Source organism: Nanorana parkeri, unplaced genomic scaffold (genome assembly GCF_000935625.1).
Source record: "Nanorana parkeri isolate BGI_ZX_2015 unplaced genomic scaffold, ASM93562v1 scaffold592, whole genome shotgun sequence".
In the NCBI taxonomy this organism is placed as follows: Eukaryota; Metazoa; Chordata; class Amphibia; order Anura; family Dicroglossidae; genus Nanorana; species Nanorana parkeri.
The window spans coordinates 518,569-541,211 of NW_017306860.1; the positions used below are offsets into that span (position 1 = coordinate 518,569).

The 22,643-nt window shown below is 41.5% G+C and overlaps 1 protein-coding gene across 1 annotated transcript in view; it reads right to left on the reverse strand.

Moving 5' to 3' along the window:
* ANO2 (anoctamin 2) overlaps positions 1-22,643 on the reverse strand; it is a 158,391-nt gene that overhangs the window by 113,702 nt on the left and 22,046 nt on the right. The window contains exons 2-7 of the mRNA XM_018562702.1: positions 16,280-16,378; positions 13,383-13,537; positions 11,553-11,607; positions 10,904-10,955; positions 3,945-4,000; positions 2,567-2,608 (exon numbers count right to left, since the gene is read on the reverse strand). Of these exons, the coding sequence (XP_018418204.1) occupies positions 2,567-2,608; positions 3,945-4,000; positions 10,904-10,955; positions 11,553-11,607; positions 13,383-13,537; positions 16,280-16,378 (459 nt within the window). The remainder of the gene's footprint in view (positions 1-2,566; positions 2,609-3,944; positions 4,001-10,903; positions 10,956-11,552; positions 11,608-13,382; positions 13,538-16,279; positions 16,379-22,643) is intronic.

Here is a 22,643-nt window from a genome sequence, read left to right on the forward strand (position 1 = left end):
AGGGGCGCCGCCGGCAGGACGATGGGGGAAACTTCTGCAGCTTCAGCAGCGGCGATCACCTCTTTGGTCCACCCAGCATGCTTCTCCCACCTCCTGTAGGCAGCGCCACTATGTAAACTGCAGAGTAGCGCTGTCTACATACAGAAGCAACACTTTGCCCCCCTTCCCCAAAATGCCGGGCTGTCCATGGAGTCACCTCAGGTGCGTGAGCGATACCTCCCGCCAGCTTCCTCATCACCCCTTCCTGGCCGCTGCTGTACTGATCAGCTAACCTGCGTGCGTTGTGAAAGTAGCATCGCCGGAGTAGATAAATACCCGTCGTGCAGTACAGACCCCATCCTCATCTCACTGCTGCCATCAGGCCTGACACGCTCCATCCAGAAAGAGGGAGAGCCCGAGCAGGGCCCTTCTCTCCAGGGCCCAGGGGATGTTTCATGGGACGGCTTCTGGGCTCTACACACTGACAGTGGTGTATGAGGGCAGCAACACTGCCTGCTTCCACTAAGGTGCAGGGCAATCTCTGAGGATATGTTTATCACTGAATGATTATCTGAAGGATACATATACACATGCTGTGGTGCATATGCCATGTGGTGCTGTGGTTAATTTGGGACCACATGATGTATACACATTTATGCAACTCCAAACACAAGACAAACCAAAATAGATCTGGATGCGCCTGTGGTGCTTCCTGTGTTTGAAGCCACATGAATGTGATTATACAGTGCGGTATATAAATGCATACATACCTCTAGGAAAAAAAACAATAATAGGTCTGAAAATAAACAAAAGCAAGAAAACTTAAAATAACACAAATTGTATGTATGTTCATCTTGCATGTCTACCTCTGGAACCGAACCATGGTGGGACCACTGGGAACTAGTGAAGCAAGAGGTCAGCACATCATTACTAGTATGTGCCCTTTCACTTTACATACAGACCAACATTGTGAGGACACATAGGTCCCTTTTATGATAAAATGTAGAAATAAAAGAGTGAATACTAACAGTAAAGTGCTTGCTTCAAAATAACACAACCACACACATAACCACATATAGTCCCTCTGTAATTACTTCAGAGAATAACATGAATCACGTGACTTATGATGAAATTGTCCATTGCACTTAGGAAAATCTAAACTCATCCTAAAACTGAACTCCGGGCAAACCACTAAGGACAAAATTGGGTTTGAGGCAAACAAAACCATTTGCAGTTAGCAGACTGGATGAGCTGATAATGGTATCTGAACTTAGGACAGGTGGCTTAGAATGGCTATAAATGAGGGCTTTCTTATGTGCTTGCTACTCACTATAAAAAGGCAGGCTTCCCAACAGCCATATTGAAAATGTGCTTAGGTGGGTTAGGGAAAGCATAGGTAAAGTGCATAAGGACAAATCAGTGTAGGAGTTGCAGGCACAACTGTATTCACATAGAAGTCACCCCTTTATTAATGCTTAAAGCTGTGTATCTTGGGGAATTTGGGGGTGAGAGAAGGAAAATATTTTCACACCTTAATCATGCTGATGTGCATCCTGCAGCTTCATTAAAGTCTTTCCATGTGCACTGTCTACAGATTGAATGTGTGTTTTTATAAGCTTTTTTTTCTGGTTACAAGTTATGTTTTAATGTGACCCTAAGTCAACATGCATTTAACTGCTAAGTGGCTACATGTGTATTTTCACAGGGCATATTTTCTATCTGTAGCTGCAATTTGTTTTTAAAGATTTTGTTGTAAAACAGTTGAATATTCCTTGGCAGTGTGCATCTGCACAGACGTTTATTTCTTATTTTGCAAAGACATGTGGGAGGGTGGTTTGCAGGCAGGAGATTGTGGAAGGCAGGGGCACACAGTCGTTACTCCATTCACATAAACTGCCCAAACAAGGACCCTTATATCAGTATTAGCAGCTGTTAGAGCTTATATAAGATTTTAGTGGTTGGGTTTACATATACTTTAACAAATTATGCTCAAATTCTTTGAATTACAGTGCCCTGCCTCTATGTACCTAGAGTTGAAATAATAGCAAACAATGGCAACAGTTTACCTTACTCTTCTAATACTCAGTTTTACTTATGCTAAACAGTCAAAAAGTCTCTTTTAGCCTTTCCACCTCAGGACTTGGGGTGCCCTGTGTGGCTATGACATCTGTTCTTATTTGTGTGTTACTAATGCTAGCTATTGGACTAGGGTAGGACAGGGGTGGCATCGACAATTGGTTGAGGAGTGCAGGAGGTATAAAGCTCACCTGATGGTCAGGGTAGGTGGCACACATGCTGGTTTTATTGAAAAGGCTATATGACGCTGAGGAGGGCCACACAGAGAAGGTCTCAAGAGTGGGGGTTAGGGGGGCTACAAAGGACAACTAAAACTGAAATTCCACTAATATGGGTGGTGCAATCCCTTGTTTTTCTCAACTATCCAATGAATGTCACTATTTAAATATGTCTTACGAATAGTGAACTATATTAGTATATTATTACAGTTAAGCTACTTGTTATATTTATATTCAATAACATTTAAACAAATTGTATACTAGGAAACAAAGTGATTACTAAAGAAGCTTACCATTCTTTCATTCACTTCACTAGTTTTGTGATCATAATCCCCCTGGAAAACAAAACAAGCTTTTGACCAAAAAGAATATCAAAGATTTACACACTAGAGCTCTATCATTTTGTAAAGAGTTGTATGGTCTAAACATGTAAAGCACTGTTAAAGGTAAAGTCCACCTTTTAGGAAAAAATGAAAATAAATGCACACTTCTTCATAAAAGAAAAAAAGAATGCATTTATTATTTTTTTGCATAGAAGCCAGTAAAGCAGCAGATTGTGGGTGCAATGCTCTGGCTCCTGCAGGTGTCCTCCTTCCCCTGGCCATGTCTGCACCCCAGTACGGATCTTCAGTAAAAAGGCCCCGAGGAAGAATGAATGCATTAGTGCAGTGACATCACGGTATTCCAATGAGAATTACAAGTCCCTCTGATGGAACTTGTTTCTCCATTCACAGGTTCTGTGACAAAATCTATGAATGGATGATGTGGCTGTATGGGTGGAGCTATGCACATAGGTTAGGACCCGGCATTACATTTCTTGAAGAGGCCCTCTGTATACATGTGAAGTATAATAAACACAATTTAGATCAAAGTTACTCCTCGGGTCAATACAAATTTGCAATTTTCAATAATTTTTTTGAATAATTTTCAGTATGGGTTTTCCCATCGTATCTTCCTTTTGTGATAAGCATAGTTTTCTGTGTATTAACAAATGTTGTAAACTGTTTGTACCCAACTAACATCAATATTTGTTGCATACCAATCAGCTTACACATGGGGGCCTAATTTACTAAATTGTGAAGTAAGGTTGAAACAAGCATCCAGTCATAGGAAAATTAATTGTGCTAAATAGAGTTTATTTTGCCCATGATTGCATGTTTGAAGTGCATACAGAATCACTTCACTGATTTCACACCAGGACAAAGCAACAGGTTCACTTAAATGGCACCCCCTTTCTGCACCTTTTCTTTACTCCCTTTCTGTTCTGTTTAGCCACTGGGAGACAAAGAGAAATATCTAGTACTTCCCAGCATAGAGAGCATGTGACTTACCATCATCCCACATGAGAACACTGGTTGTTGGTTATTGGCTGCTCGGGCACCCAGTGCTGTCACATTGGGGCTAGGTAACAGTCCTCAGACCTGTGTAAGCTCCAGGACATTATTCCTTTTTCCTTTCTGATTACTAAATAAAGCCTCAAAAAAGAAATGGAAGAGAAACATGTGCAGCTTGGTAGGGGGCATTTAAGTGAACATAGTGCATTGACCTGCATTCATTGAATCCCTAGGTTGATTTACTAAATATATTTTTATATGTTGTAAACATAATTTTTGGTAAGCATACTAAGAAATCCTAATTTATATATAGTTGCACACAATATAAAAAACTTACATCATGCAAAGGATAGGCAGATTCGTAGACATTATTCGCTATCAAAGTGGTAATACCTTGAAAACAAACAAGATACCATTAGATATTTAATACATTACATTTCATAGCGCACACTGCTGTAATGATCACAGACAGTTGGGGGAGCCTGAGCTTATGAGGCTGGACTAGGTTCAGGCTACCACTCAATATTCAAGTACAAAAAGATAATTGGCACTTCTGGATCTTGGCAAGTAACAAACAGATTAAAGTATACCTAAACTCCAGAACTAAAATGTAATATATTGCCACTCACCGATTCTTAGATGTGGTAGCTGCATTAGTTTTCAGGCTACAAACATTTCCAGCAAGTACAGAAAATACCTGCTAGTAATAGTGTTCTTGTCAATTCCCACTAGCTGGAAAGCCAACAAAAACAATGTTATCTTTTTCCATACACTACTAATAATAATATAGCCCTCATGTAGTAGAGATAAACAAAGGCAGACATGTTTTAAGTCTAGCCTGGGAGAAAACTATGGATGCCTCCATAGCTACAGATGAGAGGTGAGTGTGGCCAGCCAGATACAGGAAGTGTCTTACTCACTGGACCAGCAGGTGGAAAAAGTCTGAAAAAGGAAAACGCGCCCGTTGGCCGCCGAAAACTGTGGAGGGAGCCGAGAATAAAAAAAAAGCCTGCAGGCACTGCAGGGGGCAGCCTGGGGCCTCGGGCGCGAGGACCCAGCAGACAGCCGCCTGAGTACACGGGCGCGCTGAGACGGACACACACACGGGGTGGTTTTCTGCAGCCTCCCCACCAGGAAACATCCAGAGGAGGTGAAGGTAAGTTAATAAATAAAATCATTATTATTATTTTTTTAGCCCAATTGATGGTATTGCTGTATAAAGTATAGCTGGTATTTGTAGTTCTATATAGCAGGTCCCATTGGGGGGTGTGGAGTGGTTTGTGGGGGGGGGTTTTTGTGGGGTGAAAGGGGGCAAAAATAATTTTGCACTAGGGCCCTTTGTTCCCTAGGTCCGCCACTGCTGATACTATTGCTCCTTCAATAGTATCATCAGCAGCAGCAATGCAGAATGGCACCCTCTATAGAGGACTACAAATCTCAGCAGTACTTTATACAGCAATGCCATTTTTCCAACTTTTTTTGTGGTTGCTAAAAGGGATATGGGTTAGGGGGGTTTGTGGGGTTTTTTTTTTGGGGGGGAGCAAAATAATCTTGCACCAGGGCCCTTTGTTCCCTAGGTCCGCCACTGATACTATTGCTCCTTCAAGCAAACATAATGATGATGACTACATGTGCATCAATCAGCCATCTTACTGGATTCTCTACACCTACAGATTAATGTATAAGCAATTAACAAGCAGTTAGGGGGAGTTTATTGCTTTCTATACATTGCCCAGCTATGGGAAAGTTAGATCTGTAACTAAAATTAGCCCTTTGTATTGCTAAATTAAATGTAACACTGTTCCTTTTTTACTTTCCAACACTTGCCTCTTCCTTACAGCAAACTATAAATAGTAATAAGAGAAAAAAAAGCCTCACTCAGCAGAATCAGATTATATTCAGCCACACAGGTAGAGCTGGCCCATGTGTCCCTGTGTTACGCCAGCACCTTAACTGCCTTTGGATAGCCCAGCTCACAATTAGTAGGTGTAAAGCCAGTATAAATACAATTTGAAATAGGAGCAAAAATAATGGAAAGACCCACTATCCACTAAAATTACCTGCACGTATAATATTGTGTCAGCAAAAAATACTATTATTGGTCCAAGTACCCTGAACTACTGGAAAAAGTAATTTCTACATCATAAAATACTAGGCACAGGCATTCACAGTAATGTACACTTAGGAGAAAATCTTAATTTAGAAGGATTTTTCCAACTTAAAATGAATTGGTAGAAGAAAAGAACATACAGGAGGTTATGGTCAGAAATTTACGATGAATATAGTTTCTTCATCAATCCTAAACTAGTTTGTTTAATAGAGTATAATATCAATAGTGCACACAAACTGAACAATGAAATCAAAGTGTGTAGTGGATTTGAATGTTATAATGGAAAGTTGGATGGTAGATCGGTGTCAAGTATTTTTGACCATCCAGTTCTGGGACTTACACAGCTCAGTCACACAGTACAGTCCTGTCTGCCAGGAAAGGAGACCTGATTTAACCTGCTGCAGGTACGTAACACTAAGGGCAATATGTATTAAAGTTACACCCGGTGTATATACTGCCGGATGCCGTTCCCATGGCACTAGTGCCACTAGATGGTGCTGACAAGAATAGGAAATTCCTGTACTCGTCAGTGCCATGGAGGGACTCTAGTACCATGGGAATGGCATCCAGCAGGATATACACCAGGCAGAACTTTTATACATGAAGCTCTTAAAGGTCTCCCCCTGGAAGAGGCGTAACCAGAAATCACAGGGCCCTGTGATTTTTGTAAGGGGCCCTGTAATTTCCAGTTATGCCCTTGCAGAGCCCACCTGATGCCCTGTGATTTTCGTAAGGGGCCCTGTGATTTCTAGTTATGCCCTTGCAGAGCCCACCTGACATCCCAAACAGCCCACCTGACAGTGACCCTGCAGAGCCCGCCATAAACACTCTATGGTGGGCTCTGCAGGGTCTCAGGAGGGCTGCACACCTCTAACCTGTCAGCCCCTATCCGCTGTTCACCTCCATGGTCACTGACAGGCTCCACCTCCTCTGTCACTGGTTCCTGCCTCCTCTTCCGTCACTGGGCCCTGCCTCCTCTTCCGTCATCAGGCCCGCCTCCTCCAATGCTTCTGACGCCAGGCCCAGCCTTCCTCCTCCACAGCTGTTGGCTGTCACTGACAGGTTGTCGGTGATCTAACAGCGACACTTTCCTCCTCACAACCGCCAGTGACAGCCAGCAGCCTGAGATGCCATAGCGACCCAGGCGGCCTGCACGGCATCAGGGGGATGTCCTGGCCAGGCCCCCCTGTGCCCCGGGCCCCATAGCGTCCTCCTGGGTCGCTATGGCGATTGTTACGCCACTGCCTCCCGGACCCATGCTGTGACTGGACATTGAAAGAAAAAGCACCCAACTGATGAGCTCTCTGCCACTCTTCTCTTTCTTCTTATCAGCATGCTCCTTGTTAGCACATGAGTACTGCTGCACAAGTGATTGTTTCCTTGGCTGCTTCTCCCTCTCACAGTCTGAGTGCTGTAGTACTGCTAGAGGCTGATATAAAGCAGGTACTTACACTGTTTGCAATTCAAAATACATTTAACGATGTATCAAGATTGCAGAGCTGCATTCATTTTATATCTGCTGGAATTCTGTCTTAGATTTGTTTAGTACAAATTTGACAAATTATATACATAGAAGGATTTGGGTTTTGTGGGTAAAGCTGCAAAGGAAATATAATTGAAATGATATCCATTATTATTTTTTTCTCTTCATTTTAATTATATCTTCACTACCACACAAGAGTAACAGTATAAGTATTAATTGCCAGCTACAATAGAAGCAGCTAAAAATGTTAAAACTATCAAACAACATTATTTTTACCCTTTACAACACACACAAAACTAAAAAAAATCAAAAAGATATACCAAGTCAAGGTTATTGGGTAATACAAGGAAATTCCAAGTCCCTGATGGATTAAGCACGAAAGGATGCTTGGTAAACATATGGTAAAGTGACAACAGGACATGATCACAGTACATATTATACTTCAGGGAGTTGCGGAACACTATACATCCATCACAAACTGGGAAAGCTACAGATATACTATATAATCATATTACGGACAATCAGCACAATACCACATACAGTAATTACTAGCTATGGACTCTGAACACTAAAGACCTGACTGCTGGATGTGACCACAATATATCTTTATTCCACTGATAACAGACATACAGATATATAGACCTCATGCATTCAACATAACCTGTTTATTGTTTATAATAATTATAATTCAGTTAATATTTGACATTATTTACAGAAAGAGTACACTATGGGGTTGATTTACTAACCTTATAAACACGCCACGAACAAGTATACACCTCTGTAGTGTGTTCCCTCCCAGCATGATCAGCAGGTGTGTTGTGCAAAGCCCTGCATGAATTGCAAGGTGATGTTGTGTAAATTAGCTCTACATTGTGTTGCTTGCGTTGATGAATGCAGGAATGTAAATGCATGAGCTAACCATTTTTGTGTAAACTGTGAAGCAGCATTATATATGCTTCATGTGCATGATTTTTCCATATATGGCATTAGTGGAAATATGCTTTTAGAGACTTTTTGGTTGATAAATACGTTTTGCTGTGTAAAAAAAACACGCACCTAGTGCGTGCGTGTGTTTAGGTTAGTAAATCACCCCCTATATCTCCCAACATGACCCACCCACTTATTATAATTTCATACAATTCTATTATACTTTACATTAGAACACTACACCTCTCAATGCAACCTGTCCATTAATTTATGATTATAACACTTTTTTTTTACACTATATACAGTCATGGAACACTACATCTGACGTCCTATTCACACTGGACGATTTGGTATTTTTCAAGCAGGAACCTACATATTCCTGCAGCAGGAATCCCAGGTGTATCTGTTTAGATGCAGCAGCTGTACCTGTTCAAGTTAATGACTGGGTGATAGTAGCCATATCAGTGAGCGGCAGTTCACATGTAACCGTATATAATACAATTACATGTGTTTGGAATAGATGACTGTCGTTGGACGCATCTATCATCTATCATGCATCCAGGGACAGTGATCTATTCCAAACTGCATGTAATCATATCATACACAATTACAAGCGGACTGCCACTTACAGATGTGGCCACTGTCACCCAGTCATTAACTTGAAAGTGCACAGCAGCGGCAGTCAAACGGGGATACCTGCCATTTCTACCGCAGGAATCCGTAGGTTCTTGTGGCAGGAATGCCAGATCGCCCAGTGTGAACTAGGCCTAAGTCCCAACATGCCCTGTTAATGGACTATAATTACCATACAGCTATACAATGATGTTGTGTAAATTAGCTCTACATTGTGTTGCTTGCGTTGATGAATGCAGGAATGTAAATGCATGAGCTAACCATTTTTGTGTAAACTGTGAAGCAGCATTATATATGCTTCATGTGCATGATTTTTCCATATATGGCATTAGTGGAAATATGCTTTTAGAGACTTTTTGGTTGATAAATACGTTTTGCTGTGTAAAAAAAACACGCACCTAGTGCGTGCGTGTGTTTAGGTTAGTAAATCACCCCCTATATCTCCCAACATGACCCACCCACTTATTATAATTTCATACAATTCTATTATACTTTACATTAGAACACTACACCTCTCAATGCAACCTGTCCATTAATTTATGATTATAACACTTTTTTTTTACACTATATACAGTCATGGAACACTACATCTGACGTCCTATTCACACTGGACGATTTGGTATTTTTCAAGCAGGAACCTACATATTCCTGCAGCAGGAATCCCAGGTGTATCTGTTTAGATGCAGCAGCTGTACCTGTTCAAGTTAATGACTGGGTGATAGTAGCCATATCAGTGAGCGGCAGTTCACATGTAACCGTATATAATACAATTACATGTGTTTGGAATAGATGACTGTCGTTGGACGCATCTATCATCTATCATGCATCCAGGGACAGTGATCTATTCCAAACTGCATGTAATCATATCATACACAATTACAAGCGGACTGCCACTTACAGATGTGGCCACTGTCACCCAGTCATTAACTTGAAAGTGCACAGCAGCGGCAGTCAAACGGGGATACCTGCCATTTCTACCGCAGGAATCCGTAGGTTCTTGTGGCAGGAATGCCAGATCGCCCAGTGTGAACTAGGCCTAAGTCCCAACATGCCCTGTTAATGGACTATAATTACCATACAGCTATACAATTATTGTAATTGAAACAAAGTGAAGGAAACATGAAATTATAGAGTTGTCACCAAAGAAAGATGTAAGGTCTTGCAGTGGGGACACCTGTTCTGGTAATAACCGTATGAAAGGGAATTTCCTATACTATGTAGCGTTTCGTCTCACTTCCTGTTGCAACTTTGGGACAAGAAGTATGAGAACCTCTCCCCAGTGGCGTATATGTATAAAGCCACTAGCACTCCAATTGAATTTCAAGTCAAAAACGGTTTATTGACTCGATTGCTATCACATCATTATTTGGTCAGGAGTGCGATTGGTACACTGGATTTTCCTCTTCCCAGTGGGACACAGGTGACAGGTGAAAATATCTTGAAAAGGTTTTTAACCCTTCCCTACTCTATCTAAAGCTACAAAAGTTCCTAGCTATACATAAACTGTAAGGGAATAACCCTAACAACAGTAAAAATGCTGGCAAGGTACAAAAAGCTGTAAAAAATAAATAGAGATGGACGGGAATGGCATCAGAAGCAGGAGTCTTGAAGATCAGTGTTGTGCCCCAGCATTGCGCTAAACAGACCTCTAAGTCCATACCACATAAGTCAATCAGGCCATATTTAAAACCCAAACATGCCATGCTACAAGCAGATAAAACATTTTTTTCACTAGTGCTCAGGGAGCCACCGTCCATGAAACACATGGCATTACAATAATATTATTTCCCCTTATGGATAGGGCTATTTGCAAACATTTCACAGCCAGCATGGTTAAAAACTCTTCATCTCAGTGATTTAGTATATGCAAACATTGAACAATATATATCTCTACCATTTGCTTAAGGATTTGACAATGCTCACACAATAAATTCACTTCAATTACACAATCATGTGCAGATGAAATAAGTAAACAGAGATTTTCTTTTTATGTGATTGGGTGATTGAAGTGAATCTTTACTTATTTTATTGTGTAAACTTTGCCAAATCCTTTAGTAATTCAGCCTCAATGTTTTGGTAAAGGTCAGCCCTTAACTTAACCATAGCATATTCTAAATAATATAGGTATAACATTAACACATACCCATACTGTATTTGGCCTTTGTGCAAGACGTTCGCTTTAGAATTTCATGAACCTAAAACATAAATAAAATAGCAAACAATCAGATTCCTCTTTATATTTTCACTGGCTAACAAACGACAGTGGAGAGCTGCAGGGGGACTGTCCCGAAATTGGACACTATAAAAAATTAGTCTTAAAATGATTATTAAGAGTACCAAGAGCTGAATGGTGAGTCTGATTATATTAAATATCTCCTAAGCAATTTAAACCTCTATCTGCCTTAAGGAACCTGGCCTTGGGGCAGCAGAGAGAGTAAATCCAGCCCTGTAGATGCCCCACCTGAACTTGTCAGATCAAAGGCACCCCTTGGGTTACATGCATCAGACTTGGAGAAGCTCCTGTTTAAACTAGAGTTCTTGTACACAACAAGCATATCCCAGAAGCGGTAGAGGTGGCACCCTGACAGAAAAAAAAGCACACTGCTTGCAGCCATTGTGCTAGTACGGGATTGTCAGTCATCAGGAGAACTAGCACCTGGTTGCATTGTTACGTTGCTACGCTACCCATAACAAATATCTAACAGGCTAGATGAACACAAAGGAATGTGAAGTGTCGGAGCAAACAGCATGCTACATCAAACATGAGCACTTCATCTTTCAGACATACTTACTATTCGACTCCGCGTTGCATTGTCAAAAAATGTGTCTTTGTCTTTAATATTATACCTAAATATAAAAAAGAGCAGAGTTAATACCTAGAGAGTATACACTGTAGACAGCAATATATTATTTGTTCAAGATTTACATAATTGTAAACACTTCCATATTGAGACGATTAGGGAACTACCTATATATTAGTACAATAAGTATTTTTACTGGCCCTTGGAAACAAATTTGTAATCTGAGATTTTTACACTTCAGTTTTTACATGTTTGAGGGGTACAAGTATACGTAAAGCCAAAACCTTTATTCCTCTCTGCTTTGCATTGGAGTGTGGAAGGGTTAAAAGTAGGGATGCAGTTCCCTGGGATTCACAAAGTTTAGAACACTCACCTCTCTTGGGATCCAGCGTTGGGTCTCCCCTCCGGCAAATGTCTGCTGGCACTCCCTGATTTTACCTGCAGCCACAGCACTGTGATCAGTCAGTAGAAAGCTTCCAGTGACAGGGGTTTTCTTCTCACTTACTGTTGTGTCTTCACAAATCCTTCCAGTGGGATACAGACAGCAAAAAAATGAATGATGAATGAATGTAAGTTGAAGTGGGTGGGTCAGCAGTCTGAGATAATCAGGACTCCAGTTTTTGTCCAGTGCCATCAGTCTAATACTGTGGCCATGCTTACGGGTGAAAAGAGCTCCACCTTCACTTTCCAATTAACTGGCAGTGGGGGTCAGAAACAAAGATGTGTAGCTTAGGTGCATGAAAAAGTGAGGCCTTTGGCATGTCTTTGCTGTTTGGCAAACCTACCTAGACCATAGGTCAGACATGCTGATGAGAGCTGGATCAGAAGTTTGGTACATATTTAAATCGATATTGATATTTTAATGAAGAATCTGCTTTTTAAAGAGAATTATGAGGTATTTGAAATACACTCATCTCCATAATTCAAATTAACCTGTGACACTGAAGATGTCACAGGTCGGCTCTATTAATTGGAAACTCAGCGAACACGTACTGCCGATCTCTGACTTCCCGGTCTCCTCTCCCCTCTCCCTTTCAGTCACCACTCCCCGCAGGGATTCCCCCCTCCCCTCTCCGATTCTCCAGCGCTGACTGGAGGAATGGACTGGGCAGGGGGCAGGCACAACTGGCTATTCCTCTAGAGAGGCAATAGCCTGCTATATACTGAGTTCTGGGTCACATTAGGTCACATTCCAGAGGACATTAGTATATGTTCCCTTGTGACTCTGAAGAGAACTATGGCCAAATAGGGTTAGGCCATAGATCTTTTTTAAAGAGAAAGCCCTCAGAATATCAGTAGTAAGTTTTATAAAATGAAGACAGCATCAGGCATGCAGTTGACAGTCCAGTTACATTTCAATAAATTTTTACTCTGATACATAAACATTGAACTGGGCTGTTAACTATATATCTGGTGCTCTATTCATTCTACCAAACTTACTTGATCACGGGACTGACCGTACAGAATTACTCATCCTCCTGCAACTGAAATGATTCATATTTAAATATTTATATCATGTGTTCTGCTTTCAAAATTGACCAAAAGATGGAAAGAGTCTTTAACCTCTACAGTGCCCGATATTGTTTCTAAATTAAATAAATCTTTTCACAACCAAAAATGTGAAAATTGTCCAAATATGAGATTTTTATGATCTCACTGAGAAAGGTTAACATTGAAATGCTGGTATAAAGTATATTTTCTATGTGACTAAGGCAACTATTTCATCTTATTTCACATATTCTTTGAGTTAGGATAATTCAAACCATCCTGATGGTTTGTCTCCTCGGATTTTGTAGGAGGATAAGGCCTCTCGGTACTCACAGATGCATTTTGTCTCTGGAGAACGGATAAGACAAAGGTTTCATCTTTGCGTTTTCAAATATTTGTGGCACGTTGGGCTGTAAAGGCTTTGTACATTTGTTCCATATCGCATTTAATTTGACCATGATGCCACTTCCTTGTTTTACTTCATACATCTGAGGGACAAAATAAAGAAAATTCATTACCATCAGCATGCCATTGAAAACATGAATTGCACAGTGTATCTCCAGCCATAAATTTGTTTTACTTTTGGATAGTGTGGAGAAGGATTAGAACCCTGTTATGTTATCTGTTATCACCAGTACAGGAAGTGATGGGTCATTTCCAAAAGGGACATAGACAGCAATGGAAACACTTTGTAGTAGAGCATGGGAAGGTTAGAATCCCGTTCAGCTTTTTATTGATATATTATATATATATATGCTCCCTTTAGACATTTTCCCTCACTTGCTGTCCCACTGTCACCAGACAAGAAGTGAGGAGCTGTTGGATTGCAGCATCCTGAATAGCCTGTATGGGCTAAGCCTGGATTTCTGAGGATTTATTTTATTATTTTGTTCAGCCCTGCAGGATGAATGAGGGAAGTCACTCAACTGCCCCAATGACGCTCTTCAGCTCTGATGGCTTTTGTGTTCATTCAGCCACAGCACCCGCGGCTGTCTGATTACCTGAACAGTGACTGCATTTCACAGGATGCAGTCCGTGCTCAGGTGACAATTTTCCACCTGGCACTTTAGATTTTGAAATCAGACTTTTGTCATGTGGGGAGGTGCGGAATTTGAGCCATGTATGGCTGGCTTAAGAGTTGTAGCCAGCTACACAAATGCATAAATATTTTTTTAATAATGACTAATACCTTCTTGGCTGTTTTTCCTGTCTCCTAGGCATAAACCAGCAGTCATCGCTCGCAGTGCAGGGGCAGCCTCACTGCAAGGGAAAACGTTTCATTTCTCTGGAGTTTGGCTTTAAATTGGAAGTAGGTTAACGATATACAGTACCCTTGGTAGAACCACATGCATTTTAAATGAGTACCCCACCCTAATTAGAGTACATTCTCCACCTACAATGACTTGCTGCACACACAGCAAAAATGTTGGCAACTATGCTATTCACATTTTTCTGGGCCGTTGCGGTGTATTCATTGTGTTAAGGCAGCTCATTCATTATGAACAATTATTAAAAAAATGGGCTTGACCTTGACAGCAAGTGGGTTGTGGTGCGCTGCAATGCAGGTGCATTGCCCACTTCTGTAGAGTGCATTTCCATAGTGCACCATGCACCAGTGTAATTGGGCTCTTCTCCACTCTATCCATAACTAAAAAAAGTTTTGGCTGGTTTATAAAAAGAAAAAAAAACCTGGTGGTTCTGGGTATGGCGGAATACAGAATCCTCCCTCTGCTTCCCGCATTGCAATCTGAGCAGCCAATCACCAGGCCCTAGCAATGCTGGGTGAGTGGCCATAGATTGCCTTGAATATGGAGCAATGGGGGAGCACTGCCAAGGTGAACATTGGTAGCTGGGAGGTGGCCTTTTTGCAAGCACGTTGTCACTTATATTTTCTATAAAAGAGCAGACTTTTATTTTCTCGGATAGGGAAATAATATTTTCGAAATCCCCCTGCTTCCCAAGTTTTTTTGATCCTGCCAATGCTGCTAGGATTAAAAAATTTCCTGCGGAGGGCTGTCAACTATACTATGTTGCTGCTGAATTTGCAGCAGCATTGTCAGGCTTTCCACTTTGTGTCTCGCCCCTGCAGTAAGCAGTGATTGCAATGCGCTGGCTCTTCTATAACCCTAAAGGCACTTGCTGCCACCAGGGATCCTCACCGCCTTTCGTGCTCCTCACTGCCTCCAAGGCTCCTCACTGCCTCCCAGTCTTGCTTCAGCAATCAGTAGTGGCAGAGAGCTGTAGCTGTACAGCACTGCTTCTGGTAGCAATTAGGCCTTTAATCTTTTTTCCCCTATGTCCTTCCTAAGCTGTGAATAAAACTTCTTTTATAGATATAATGTGATGGTAAAAAGGTAGGAAGGCCTTTATGGTATTCTTATCAGGGCTGTCACCTCATAAAAGAGATACAAAATAAAGGGATTTAGTATTATATTTTATTAAAAGGCATGGATAGTAAAGCAGGGATGGCAGAGTATTAATGCAGCATTAAATGTATTTTTTAAATGCAATCAGTGTAAGTACCAATATATGACCTGGTAATAGCCGCTGTACAGCAGAGTTCAGATTGCAAGAGGGAGAAGCAGGACAGGGAGCCAATCAGTTGTGCTGCATTATTCACGTGCTAATAAGGAACAGGTTGATAGGAGGTGAGTACAGAGTGACAGAGAGACATGCTCATCAGTTTGATGCTTCTCGTTCCACTGTCTAGTCACAGGCTGGGGGAGGGACAAGACCTGTAATTGTTACTTAACTGCAGCAGAGAATAATCAGGTCAGGTCTGTGTAGTCTGGAAGAGCTGTGCAAGTAGTTTTCAAAGGATGTCACTAGTACATCATTCTGAGCCTGATGAAGGGGACCCTGTGTGGCCCCGAAAGTGCTTGCATTTGAATGATTATTGTTTTTCAATAAATGGACTTTTGCTGATTACACAAATATTATTGTGTGCTGGTGACATCCTTTGAAAACTACATGTATACCACGGCGCCATCCGTGGTCACTACTAGCACCACTGCATCTTGCAGGTCATCAATCCCGGTGAGGACTGCAGCAATACATCTTCTGTTATGCAGAGCTTTGCAATTCTTGGGGCTTGATAGACAGAAATTCATATAATTTCACATTTTAACATCCCCCACATATGTATATTATCTGTGTATTAAGCTGATTGTCTGTAGTTCAGCTTCAGATTAATACATAATTAATATGTTATTTAGTCCAAATAAACATACCTTCTTTGTGGGCACTTTGATTTTAAGGAATTCTGCTTCACGACTTAACACCTGCCATGGCGCATGAATCCTTACGAAGTTCAGACCCTGAATCTTGTTCTAAAACAGAAGAAAAGCAAATGTAATTACTAATTAGACTCTATCTAAAAGTAAATAATAGTTACATTATTTCACTTTCAATAAATCTTTATTGAACATTTAGATTAACAAGTACATATAGCTATAATAAACACTTACGTCTCCTAGGTAACAAACAGTGCAGGATAATAATTACATTTTCATTCATAGTTCAAAAATTTAGCAATAGCCTACAAAGCAGAACTCCAGTTGTGTTGAGAAAAAAGTCCGCTTTAGTTGAACTACACACATTGCAAGGATTTAGGGAAACTTTATTTTAGGGTCTTGACTGCTTCTGTTCTGGAGATAGGTAGACATTGCAAGTGCTTTCTAATTTGGTGGGTTGATCCCCCTCATCGGTCTAAGGGGGCATGTGTTAAGCAAATAAGGGGCACAATTTGAGTCAAATCAGGCCGCCTCTCAGTTCACAAATTTTATGCAACGTTTTTGTTTTGTTTTTTCTACATTTGCGACCCCTTCACCTACAATTATGGGCAGCCAACTGAGACAATTTTGCACAGGTTTGCACCAAATGTAGATGCAATGTTTTATCAAATCTGTCTGCAATCTGTACCATTTGCTTCTTTTTAGCATTGCCTTGCTGTGCAACAGCCTTGATACATGTTCCCCTTGATTTTGTGATAGAAAATTTTGCCATTTCAGGGATAGGCAACCATGGCACTCCAGCTAGGATGAATCTACAAATCCCAGGAGCCATTGCAAGGCTCTCAACAGCCACAGGCATGCTTCCCAGAGGCAGAAGCATGATGTTTTCCCCCCCCCATTATGTCTGTTGAGCTACACACCATATACACAATTGAAACAGGGCACATAGAAAACAATTGTTTTCCATGTGCCTTGTTCACACTATACATGTGCCATGGTGTGCAGAAAAATGCAGCTCAACAGACATAGTTGTCTGTTGAGAAGAACTTCTCCTGAAGAACCCTACCTAGCAGCGGGCACGAGCGGGGCGGGATGGGACGTTTAAAAACGCCCACCCGCATTCAAGAAGCCACTGTCCAGCCATTTAATTACAACGGCCGGACAGCAGGTGGTTAAAATAAAGTGCACTTATCCTTTTTGCTCCTTTGCCCTGAGCTAACCAATCCCACACTTCTCCTCCACAGATGTACAGTTGCTGAGTTCGGACTGTCATGACCTCTGTTTATTTACATGCCACACCACAAGTCTTCTCTCACCTGGTGTCTTCACCTGGCCAGGAGATGAAGGTAGATGAACTCCGTAGACTTCAAACTACTATTTAACTTTCAGCACTTACTGAGCATTAAAACTGAAATATAACCTCCTATCCCCTACAACCAAGGAAGGTGCCATCTTAGCCTTTATTTGGATTGAAGTTACAATGGTGCTGCACATGTGATCACCTTTGACCATTTGACGGCTTGAAAGTTGAGAGCTGAAATAAGCAAACTGGCAACCTTGACAGTTGGCAAGGCTTAAAAGTACAGTATACTCCTAGCTATCCGGCACCCATGGGGACGGGACCGGATAGCTGTAGTTTCTGGTAGCTTGAGAGTTAATAGTAACTCTTAAGCAACCCCCCTTGAGGTTTCAATAGCCAGCCTGCTACTGGCTTATGCATTTGAAATAGCCAATAGCAGGCTGGCTATTGACCCCCCCCCCCCCCCCCCAGTTTACATTCTGCTGCAGACTGCATCATCTAGCCGGCAGCAAGAGGTCAAGCAAGAATTTCGTTAGCAACAAAATAAATTTAGTTGCTAATGAAATGTTTAGTGTGCATGAAGGAACCAACAATATTTTAGTGTGCATCAAGCCACTGGCAAAAAATAAATAAATGGAGGACATATTATATCCTTGATTTTTTCTGCTGAATGCTTGAGAGTGCTGGCTGCTTGAATGCCGGATAATGGGGAGTTTACTGTAACTGTTTTGGGAGACCATTAAATTGGTGTGTGATGTTCCTCTTTAATGTCTCGTCAGTAAAGGAGGGGCTGAGGTGGGCAGCATTGTTGGGCTATGTTTAGGGTATCAGTTGCCCTAATCTAGCTCTGCTTGACGCTTACACAGGGCTTCCTGCCTTCACTCAGTGGAGTAACAGGGGAGTGAAAGTAAGGTGTGTATGTGCGGCTGGGGAGGGAAAAAGACAAAGTAGATATAAACTTAATCAATAAAAACTAATCAAAAACTAGAAAACCCAGAAAGGCAATCTAGAGCAATGATGAGCAGCCACCGCTGTAGTAGACAGGATGACAGGAAATGGCTGCAGGAGATCAGCAGCACTGAGATGAAACAAAGGTGAAATTGATATTGTAATTAATAGGTGGCGTTTCTTTATGATACACAGTGCTTTAACAAATGATACTGTATGTCATTCGGTTAGCGGGTTCATATTCATGAAGATTGGACAATAAAAGAATGTGATACATTTCTGGGAGCAACAAAAACACCTTTTAATAAGGCACATTTTACAAAGAAGCCCACAGTCACAACTACGAGTACATGAAGACCAAAATAAAAGCCAGCTCATGATTGGTTGCTATGGTTTAGGCCAAAGATGCACAATTAAGTCAAATAACTCTTCCAGAGATCTCGCTAAAGCTCTGTGAAACGTTTCCCGGTCTAGAGGGAGCAGAAAGAAGTTTCATCTTGAAATGTGAGAGATATTAAATTGATTAGCTGATCGTGGCTTGGTATGTTATTCTTTTGGCACAGCGCCCTCAATGCCATAGGGAACTAGTGATGAGGGAGTTGACTACGCAAGTAGCTTGGCAGCATGTAAATGTAAATAGATGAATGTGCAACCTAAGACACAACAATGTGCATGTAAAACCTTCAGTCACTATGAGGTGGCACAATGCTACAAGACATGGTAGGGACAGATAAACCCTTTAACAGCAACTAGTCCTTTGCTGAGTGGATCACATTATGATCTTTTGACCTATTATATATTGCTGTAAAGATCTGCACAGTTTTGGATTGAACTTCTCAAAAATCATCAAGGTGTCATATAGGTTGAGTCCTGTCTGCCAACTCACTGACATTATAGCTAGGGATGCACCGATGCCAATACTAGTATCAGTATTTGTGCCGATACCAAGTATTTGGGTGAGTACTCGTACTCACCAAAATGCTCCGATGCCTAGCCCGATACCCGAACTTCCGGTATCAGGAAGCTGTGTAATGACTCGCTGGCTAGCTTACTGGTTGGTCGAGAAGCTGGCCAATCAGGAAGCCAGGCGGCTAGTCATTACCTGCCCCGGTTTCGTGATTGGCCAAAAAGCCGTCTCCATGCTTCCTCGTCACCTCGTGGAGACGGCTTCCCTGCTAATCGGGAAGCCTGGTGGCGAGTCTTTACATGCTGCCCAGCTTCCTGACTATTCAGGAAGCCAGGTGGCAGGTCATTACACGCCACCTGGCTTACGTAATGGGACTTCTGGTATCGGTATTCGGTATCGGTGAGTACCGGGAAAAAAATATTAGTGCTTGATACCGAAAAATCAGTATTGATGCATCCCTAATCATAGCCATCTCGCCACAACTGTAAGTTACAGATATTACACTTTCAATACTGGGACTGGGAGTAAGAACAGTTTTTCAGGATCTATATCTGTCCAGGTGGCCATTGTCTCCTGGAGGGGAAATCTCCCAATGGGGACACTGTTCCAGATTCCTCCACCTTTTGGGGAGTTTTTTCCTCATTTGCTGTTGTCTCCCGGACAGAAAGTGAGGGGTAACCTGTGGTAAAAAATGAAACGGGTCATAACCCTTCCTTACTCTATGCAAAACTAAAAGCAAGTCTTGGCATTAAATATACCTTAATGGAAAGCCTCTAGGTTTTTATCTCTTTTTAGGTTAAATTTCACATTAATAACTATGGAAGATGGGAAAATAAATTCATATAATCACAGTATTCAAAAGGTATATTCTGATTTGTACCACATATAAAGCTTCGTATCCTGCACTTTCTGACCAGCAAATTCATAATATTTATATTGGGAGAGTATGCTGGTATGTGCAGATTCAAGGAATAAAATGAAGCATAAAAAGGGCCATATATTTTTATTCTATTCCGTGCTTTTCAAGGCACCATTCCGCTTCCAGAACAATTATGGTTTATTTTCCGTCTAATAAAATTCACTCTGCCGATAAAACAAAGTGTTTTGGATAACATTTTACTGCAAAAGTGCCACAAAAAACTGTTATTAATGAGCAGTCTGTATATTTAGATTTCATCTTCCTTTTCATTTACAATTTTTTTAGTGGCTGTGAAATTTGAATGAAAAGTTCACAGTTCTATTCTTATTTCCTGAGTTTGCATAGCTCCATCATATTTTTCAGCATTTTACAGTTTTTTTCATATTTTCTATCTGTTACGATTCTCATTTTCACACCTTTTCTTTACAGTGCTTACAATTCTTCATTTTGCTGGGTGTCTCTGATGTTTCACATGAAACAAGTGTAGCAACCCCCTAAACCCCATAGTCATGTGAGGGAGCCCAGAGGCAGGGTGAGCAGACATGTCACCTCTGGGATAAGTCACTAGCTGGTTGTGGGATGCAGTCACTTTAAGGGTTTTCATACCAGATCAGTTGGCATCCATTTTTCAAAAGATGCCAACACAAGAACATCTGAAAATGAATGGGTGTGAATGAGAGCAATTCACACAAGTGCATTGCGTTGCACTGAACTGCCCTCCCCTGAAAAAAGTAGAGCAGGCTCAACATAATGGACTGGTCTGAACTGCTAAGGCACGTTAATTCAAGGCAGTAACAATACTTTATATAGCTTAGTGTAAAGATCAAACCAAAAAAAAAGCATTCCTCCGCTGACCTGCATATTTGATGTAAATGCACCTTGAAACTGATTGCAGTAACACTGTGTATTGTAGAGGGTTAGCAGACATAGCACAAAACTCTGTGGGTGAGACACCAGACTTCCCGTGAGGTCCAAGCCCAATCTTGGCTTCTCTGGTGCCTCCAGCAGATTAAGTTCCTCCCTGGTTATCCATTCCAAGCACAGCTTCACTGGCAGGACAGTTGTACATCCCACTGGGTCTTCATCTCTGACTACGTGTAGGCTACAGGCCTAGTCAGACAGCACAACACTTCACTCACCCTCCCCTAAGCAGGAGGGGGGGAGAAAGAGAGTATCACAAGGTCAGCTCCAAATATTAATGTCCTCCCCCAGCATGCACCACTGACCATTAACCTCCTAGTGATTGGCTGGGGATACACACCTATTCACAGGACATCATTATTGGATGTTCTGCTCAAGTGCAAGGTGACACCCAGCAGCAGGCAGATACAAACGATAACAGAGAGCTTATGGGAAACCAAATGAGCACAGAGCTATTGAATCAGTTTAGACTGAATACAGCCCAGCAGAACTAGATGTAACTACCTACCACCCTGCGGTCGTACCTAAAGGGCCAGACTGGAGCCTTGTGGATGCAGGTGGCCGTTTTAAGACGTATTTCCCGCCCCCACTCATGCTCAGCACCCAGCTTGCGAACGAGTGGGGAAACTATTTAAAATGTAATCAGCTGGTGATCGCTGTTTAAATACAAGCGTTCCAGCATCTGTAGAGATGCCCAATTGCTTGTATTTTGTGCGGATGTGCAGCTCCCACCCACCACCTCAATTGCTGCCAGTCCCGAGATTCATTACATACACATTCATTGTCTTTATGTTTGGTCTGCTATATAGACTTTTATAAAATGTATTACTTGACTACCAAAAGTGTTATACTACTAACCCTTTAATATACTACACTAAATCCTTCTTCAAACCTCTAAATTACTTTGCTGGGTGTGTTGTGCCGTAGAGTGATTTTTCTTTTTAAGTTTAGAGTAGGAAATGTTTTAGACCTCTGCTGTTTTGGGTTTTTTTTTTCTCTGTGTCCTTTCAGAAAGCCCTCCATCTACTTCCTGTGTCAGAGACACAGCAGGAAGAAAGATGGATACTTCTCCAAAGTGAGGGAAATCTCAAGAACATCTATTGGAATATTTCCACTCTCCTCCTGTTATTGTGGCAACTCAAACATTTTGGACCAATACAGAGTTCAAATCTCATCAGCGGGCACACAGCCAGCAAGAAATATCTAACTAATTCAGGACAAAGTAACAGTATCTTTGTAAAGGGTTTACCCCGAACCCCTGACATTCATCTAGCCAGAGCTTCCCTGCTGCTCCTTAGTCCATCACATCTATTGACAATGCCCGATGCTCCTCCCATGTGACAGTATTCAGGCCTAGCAGCCAATC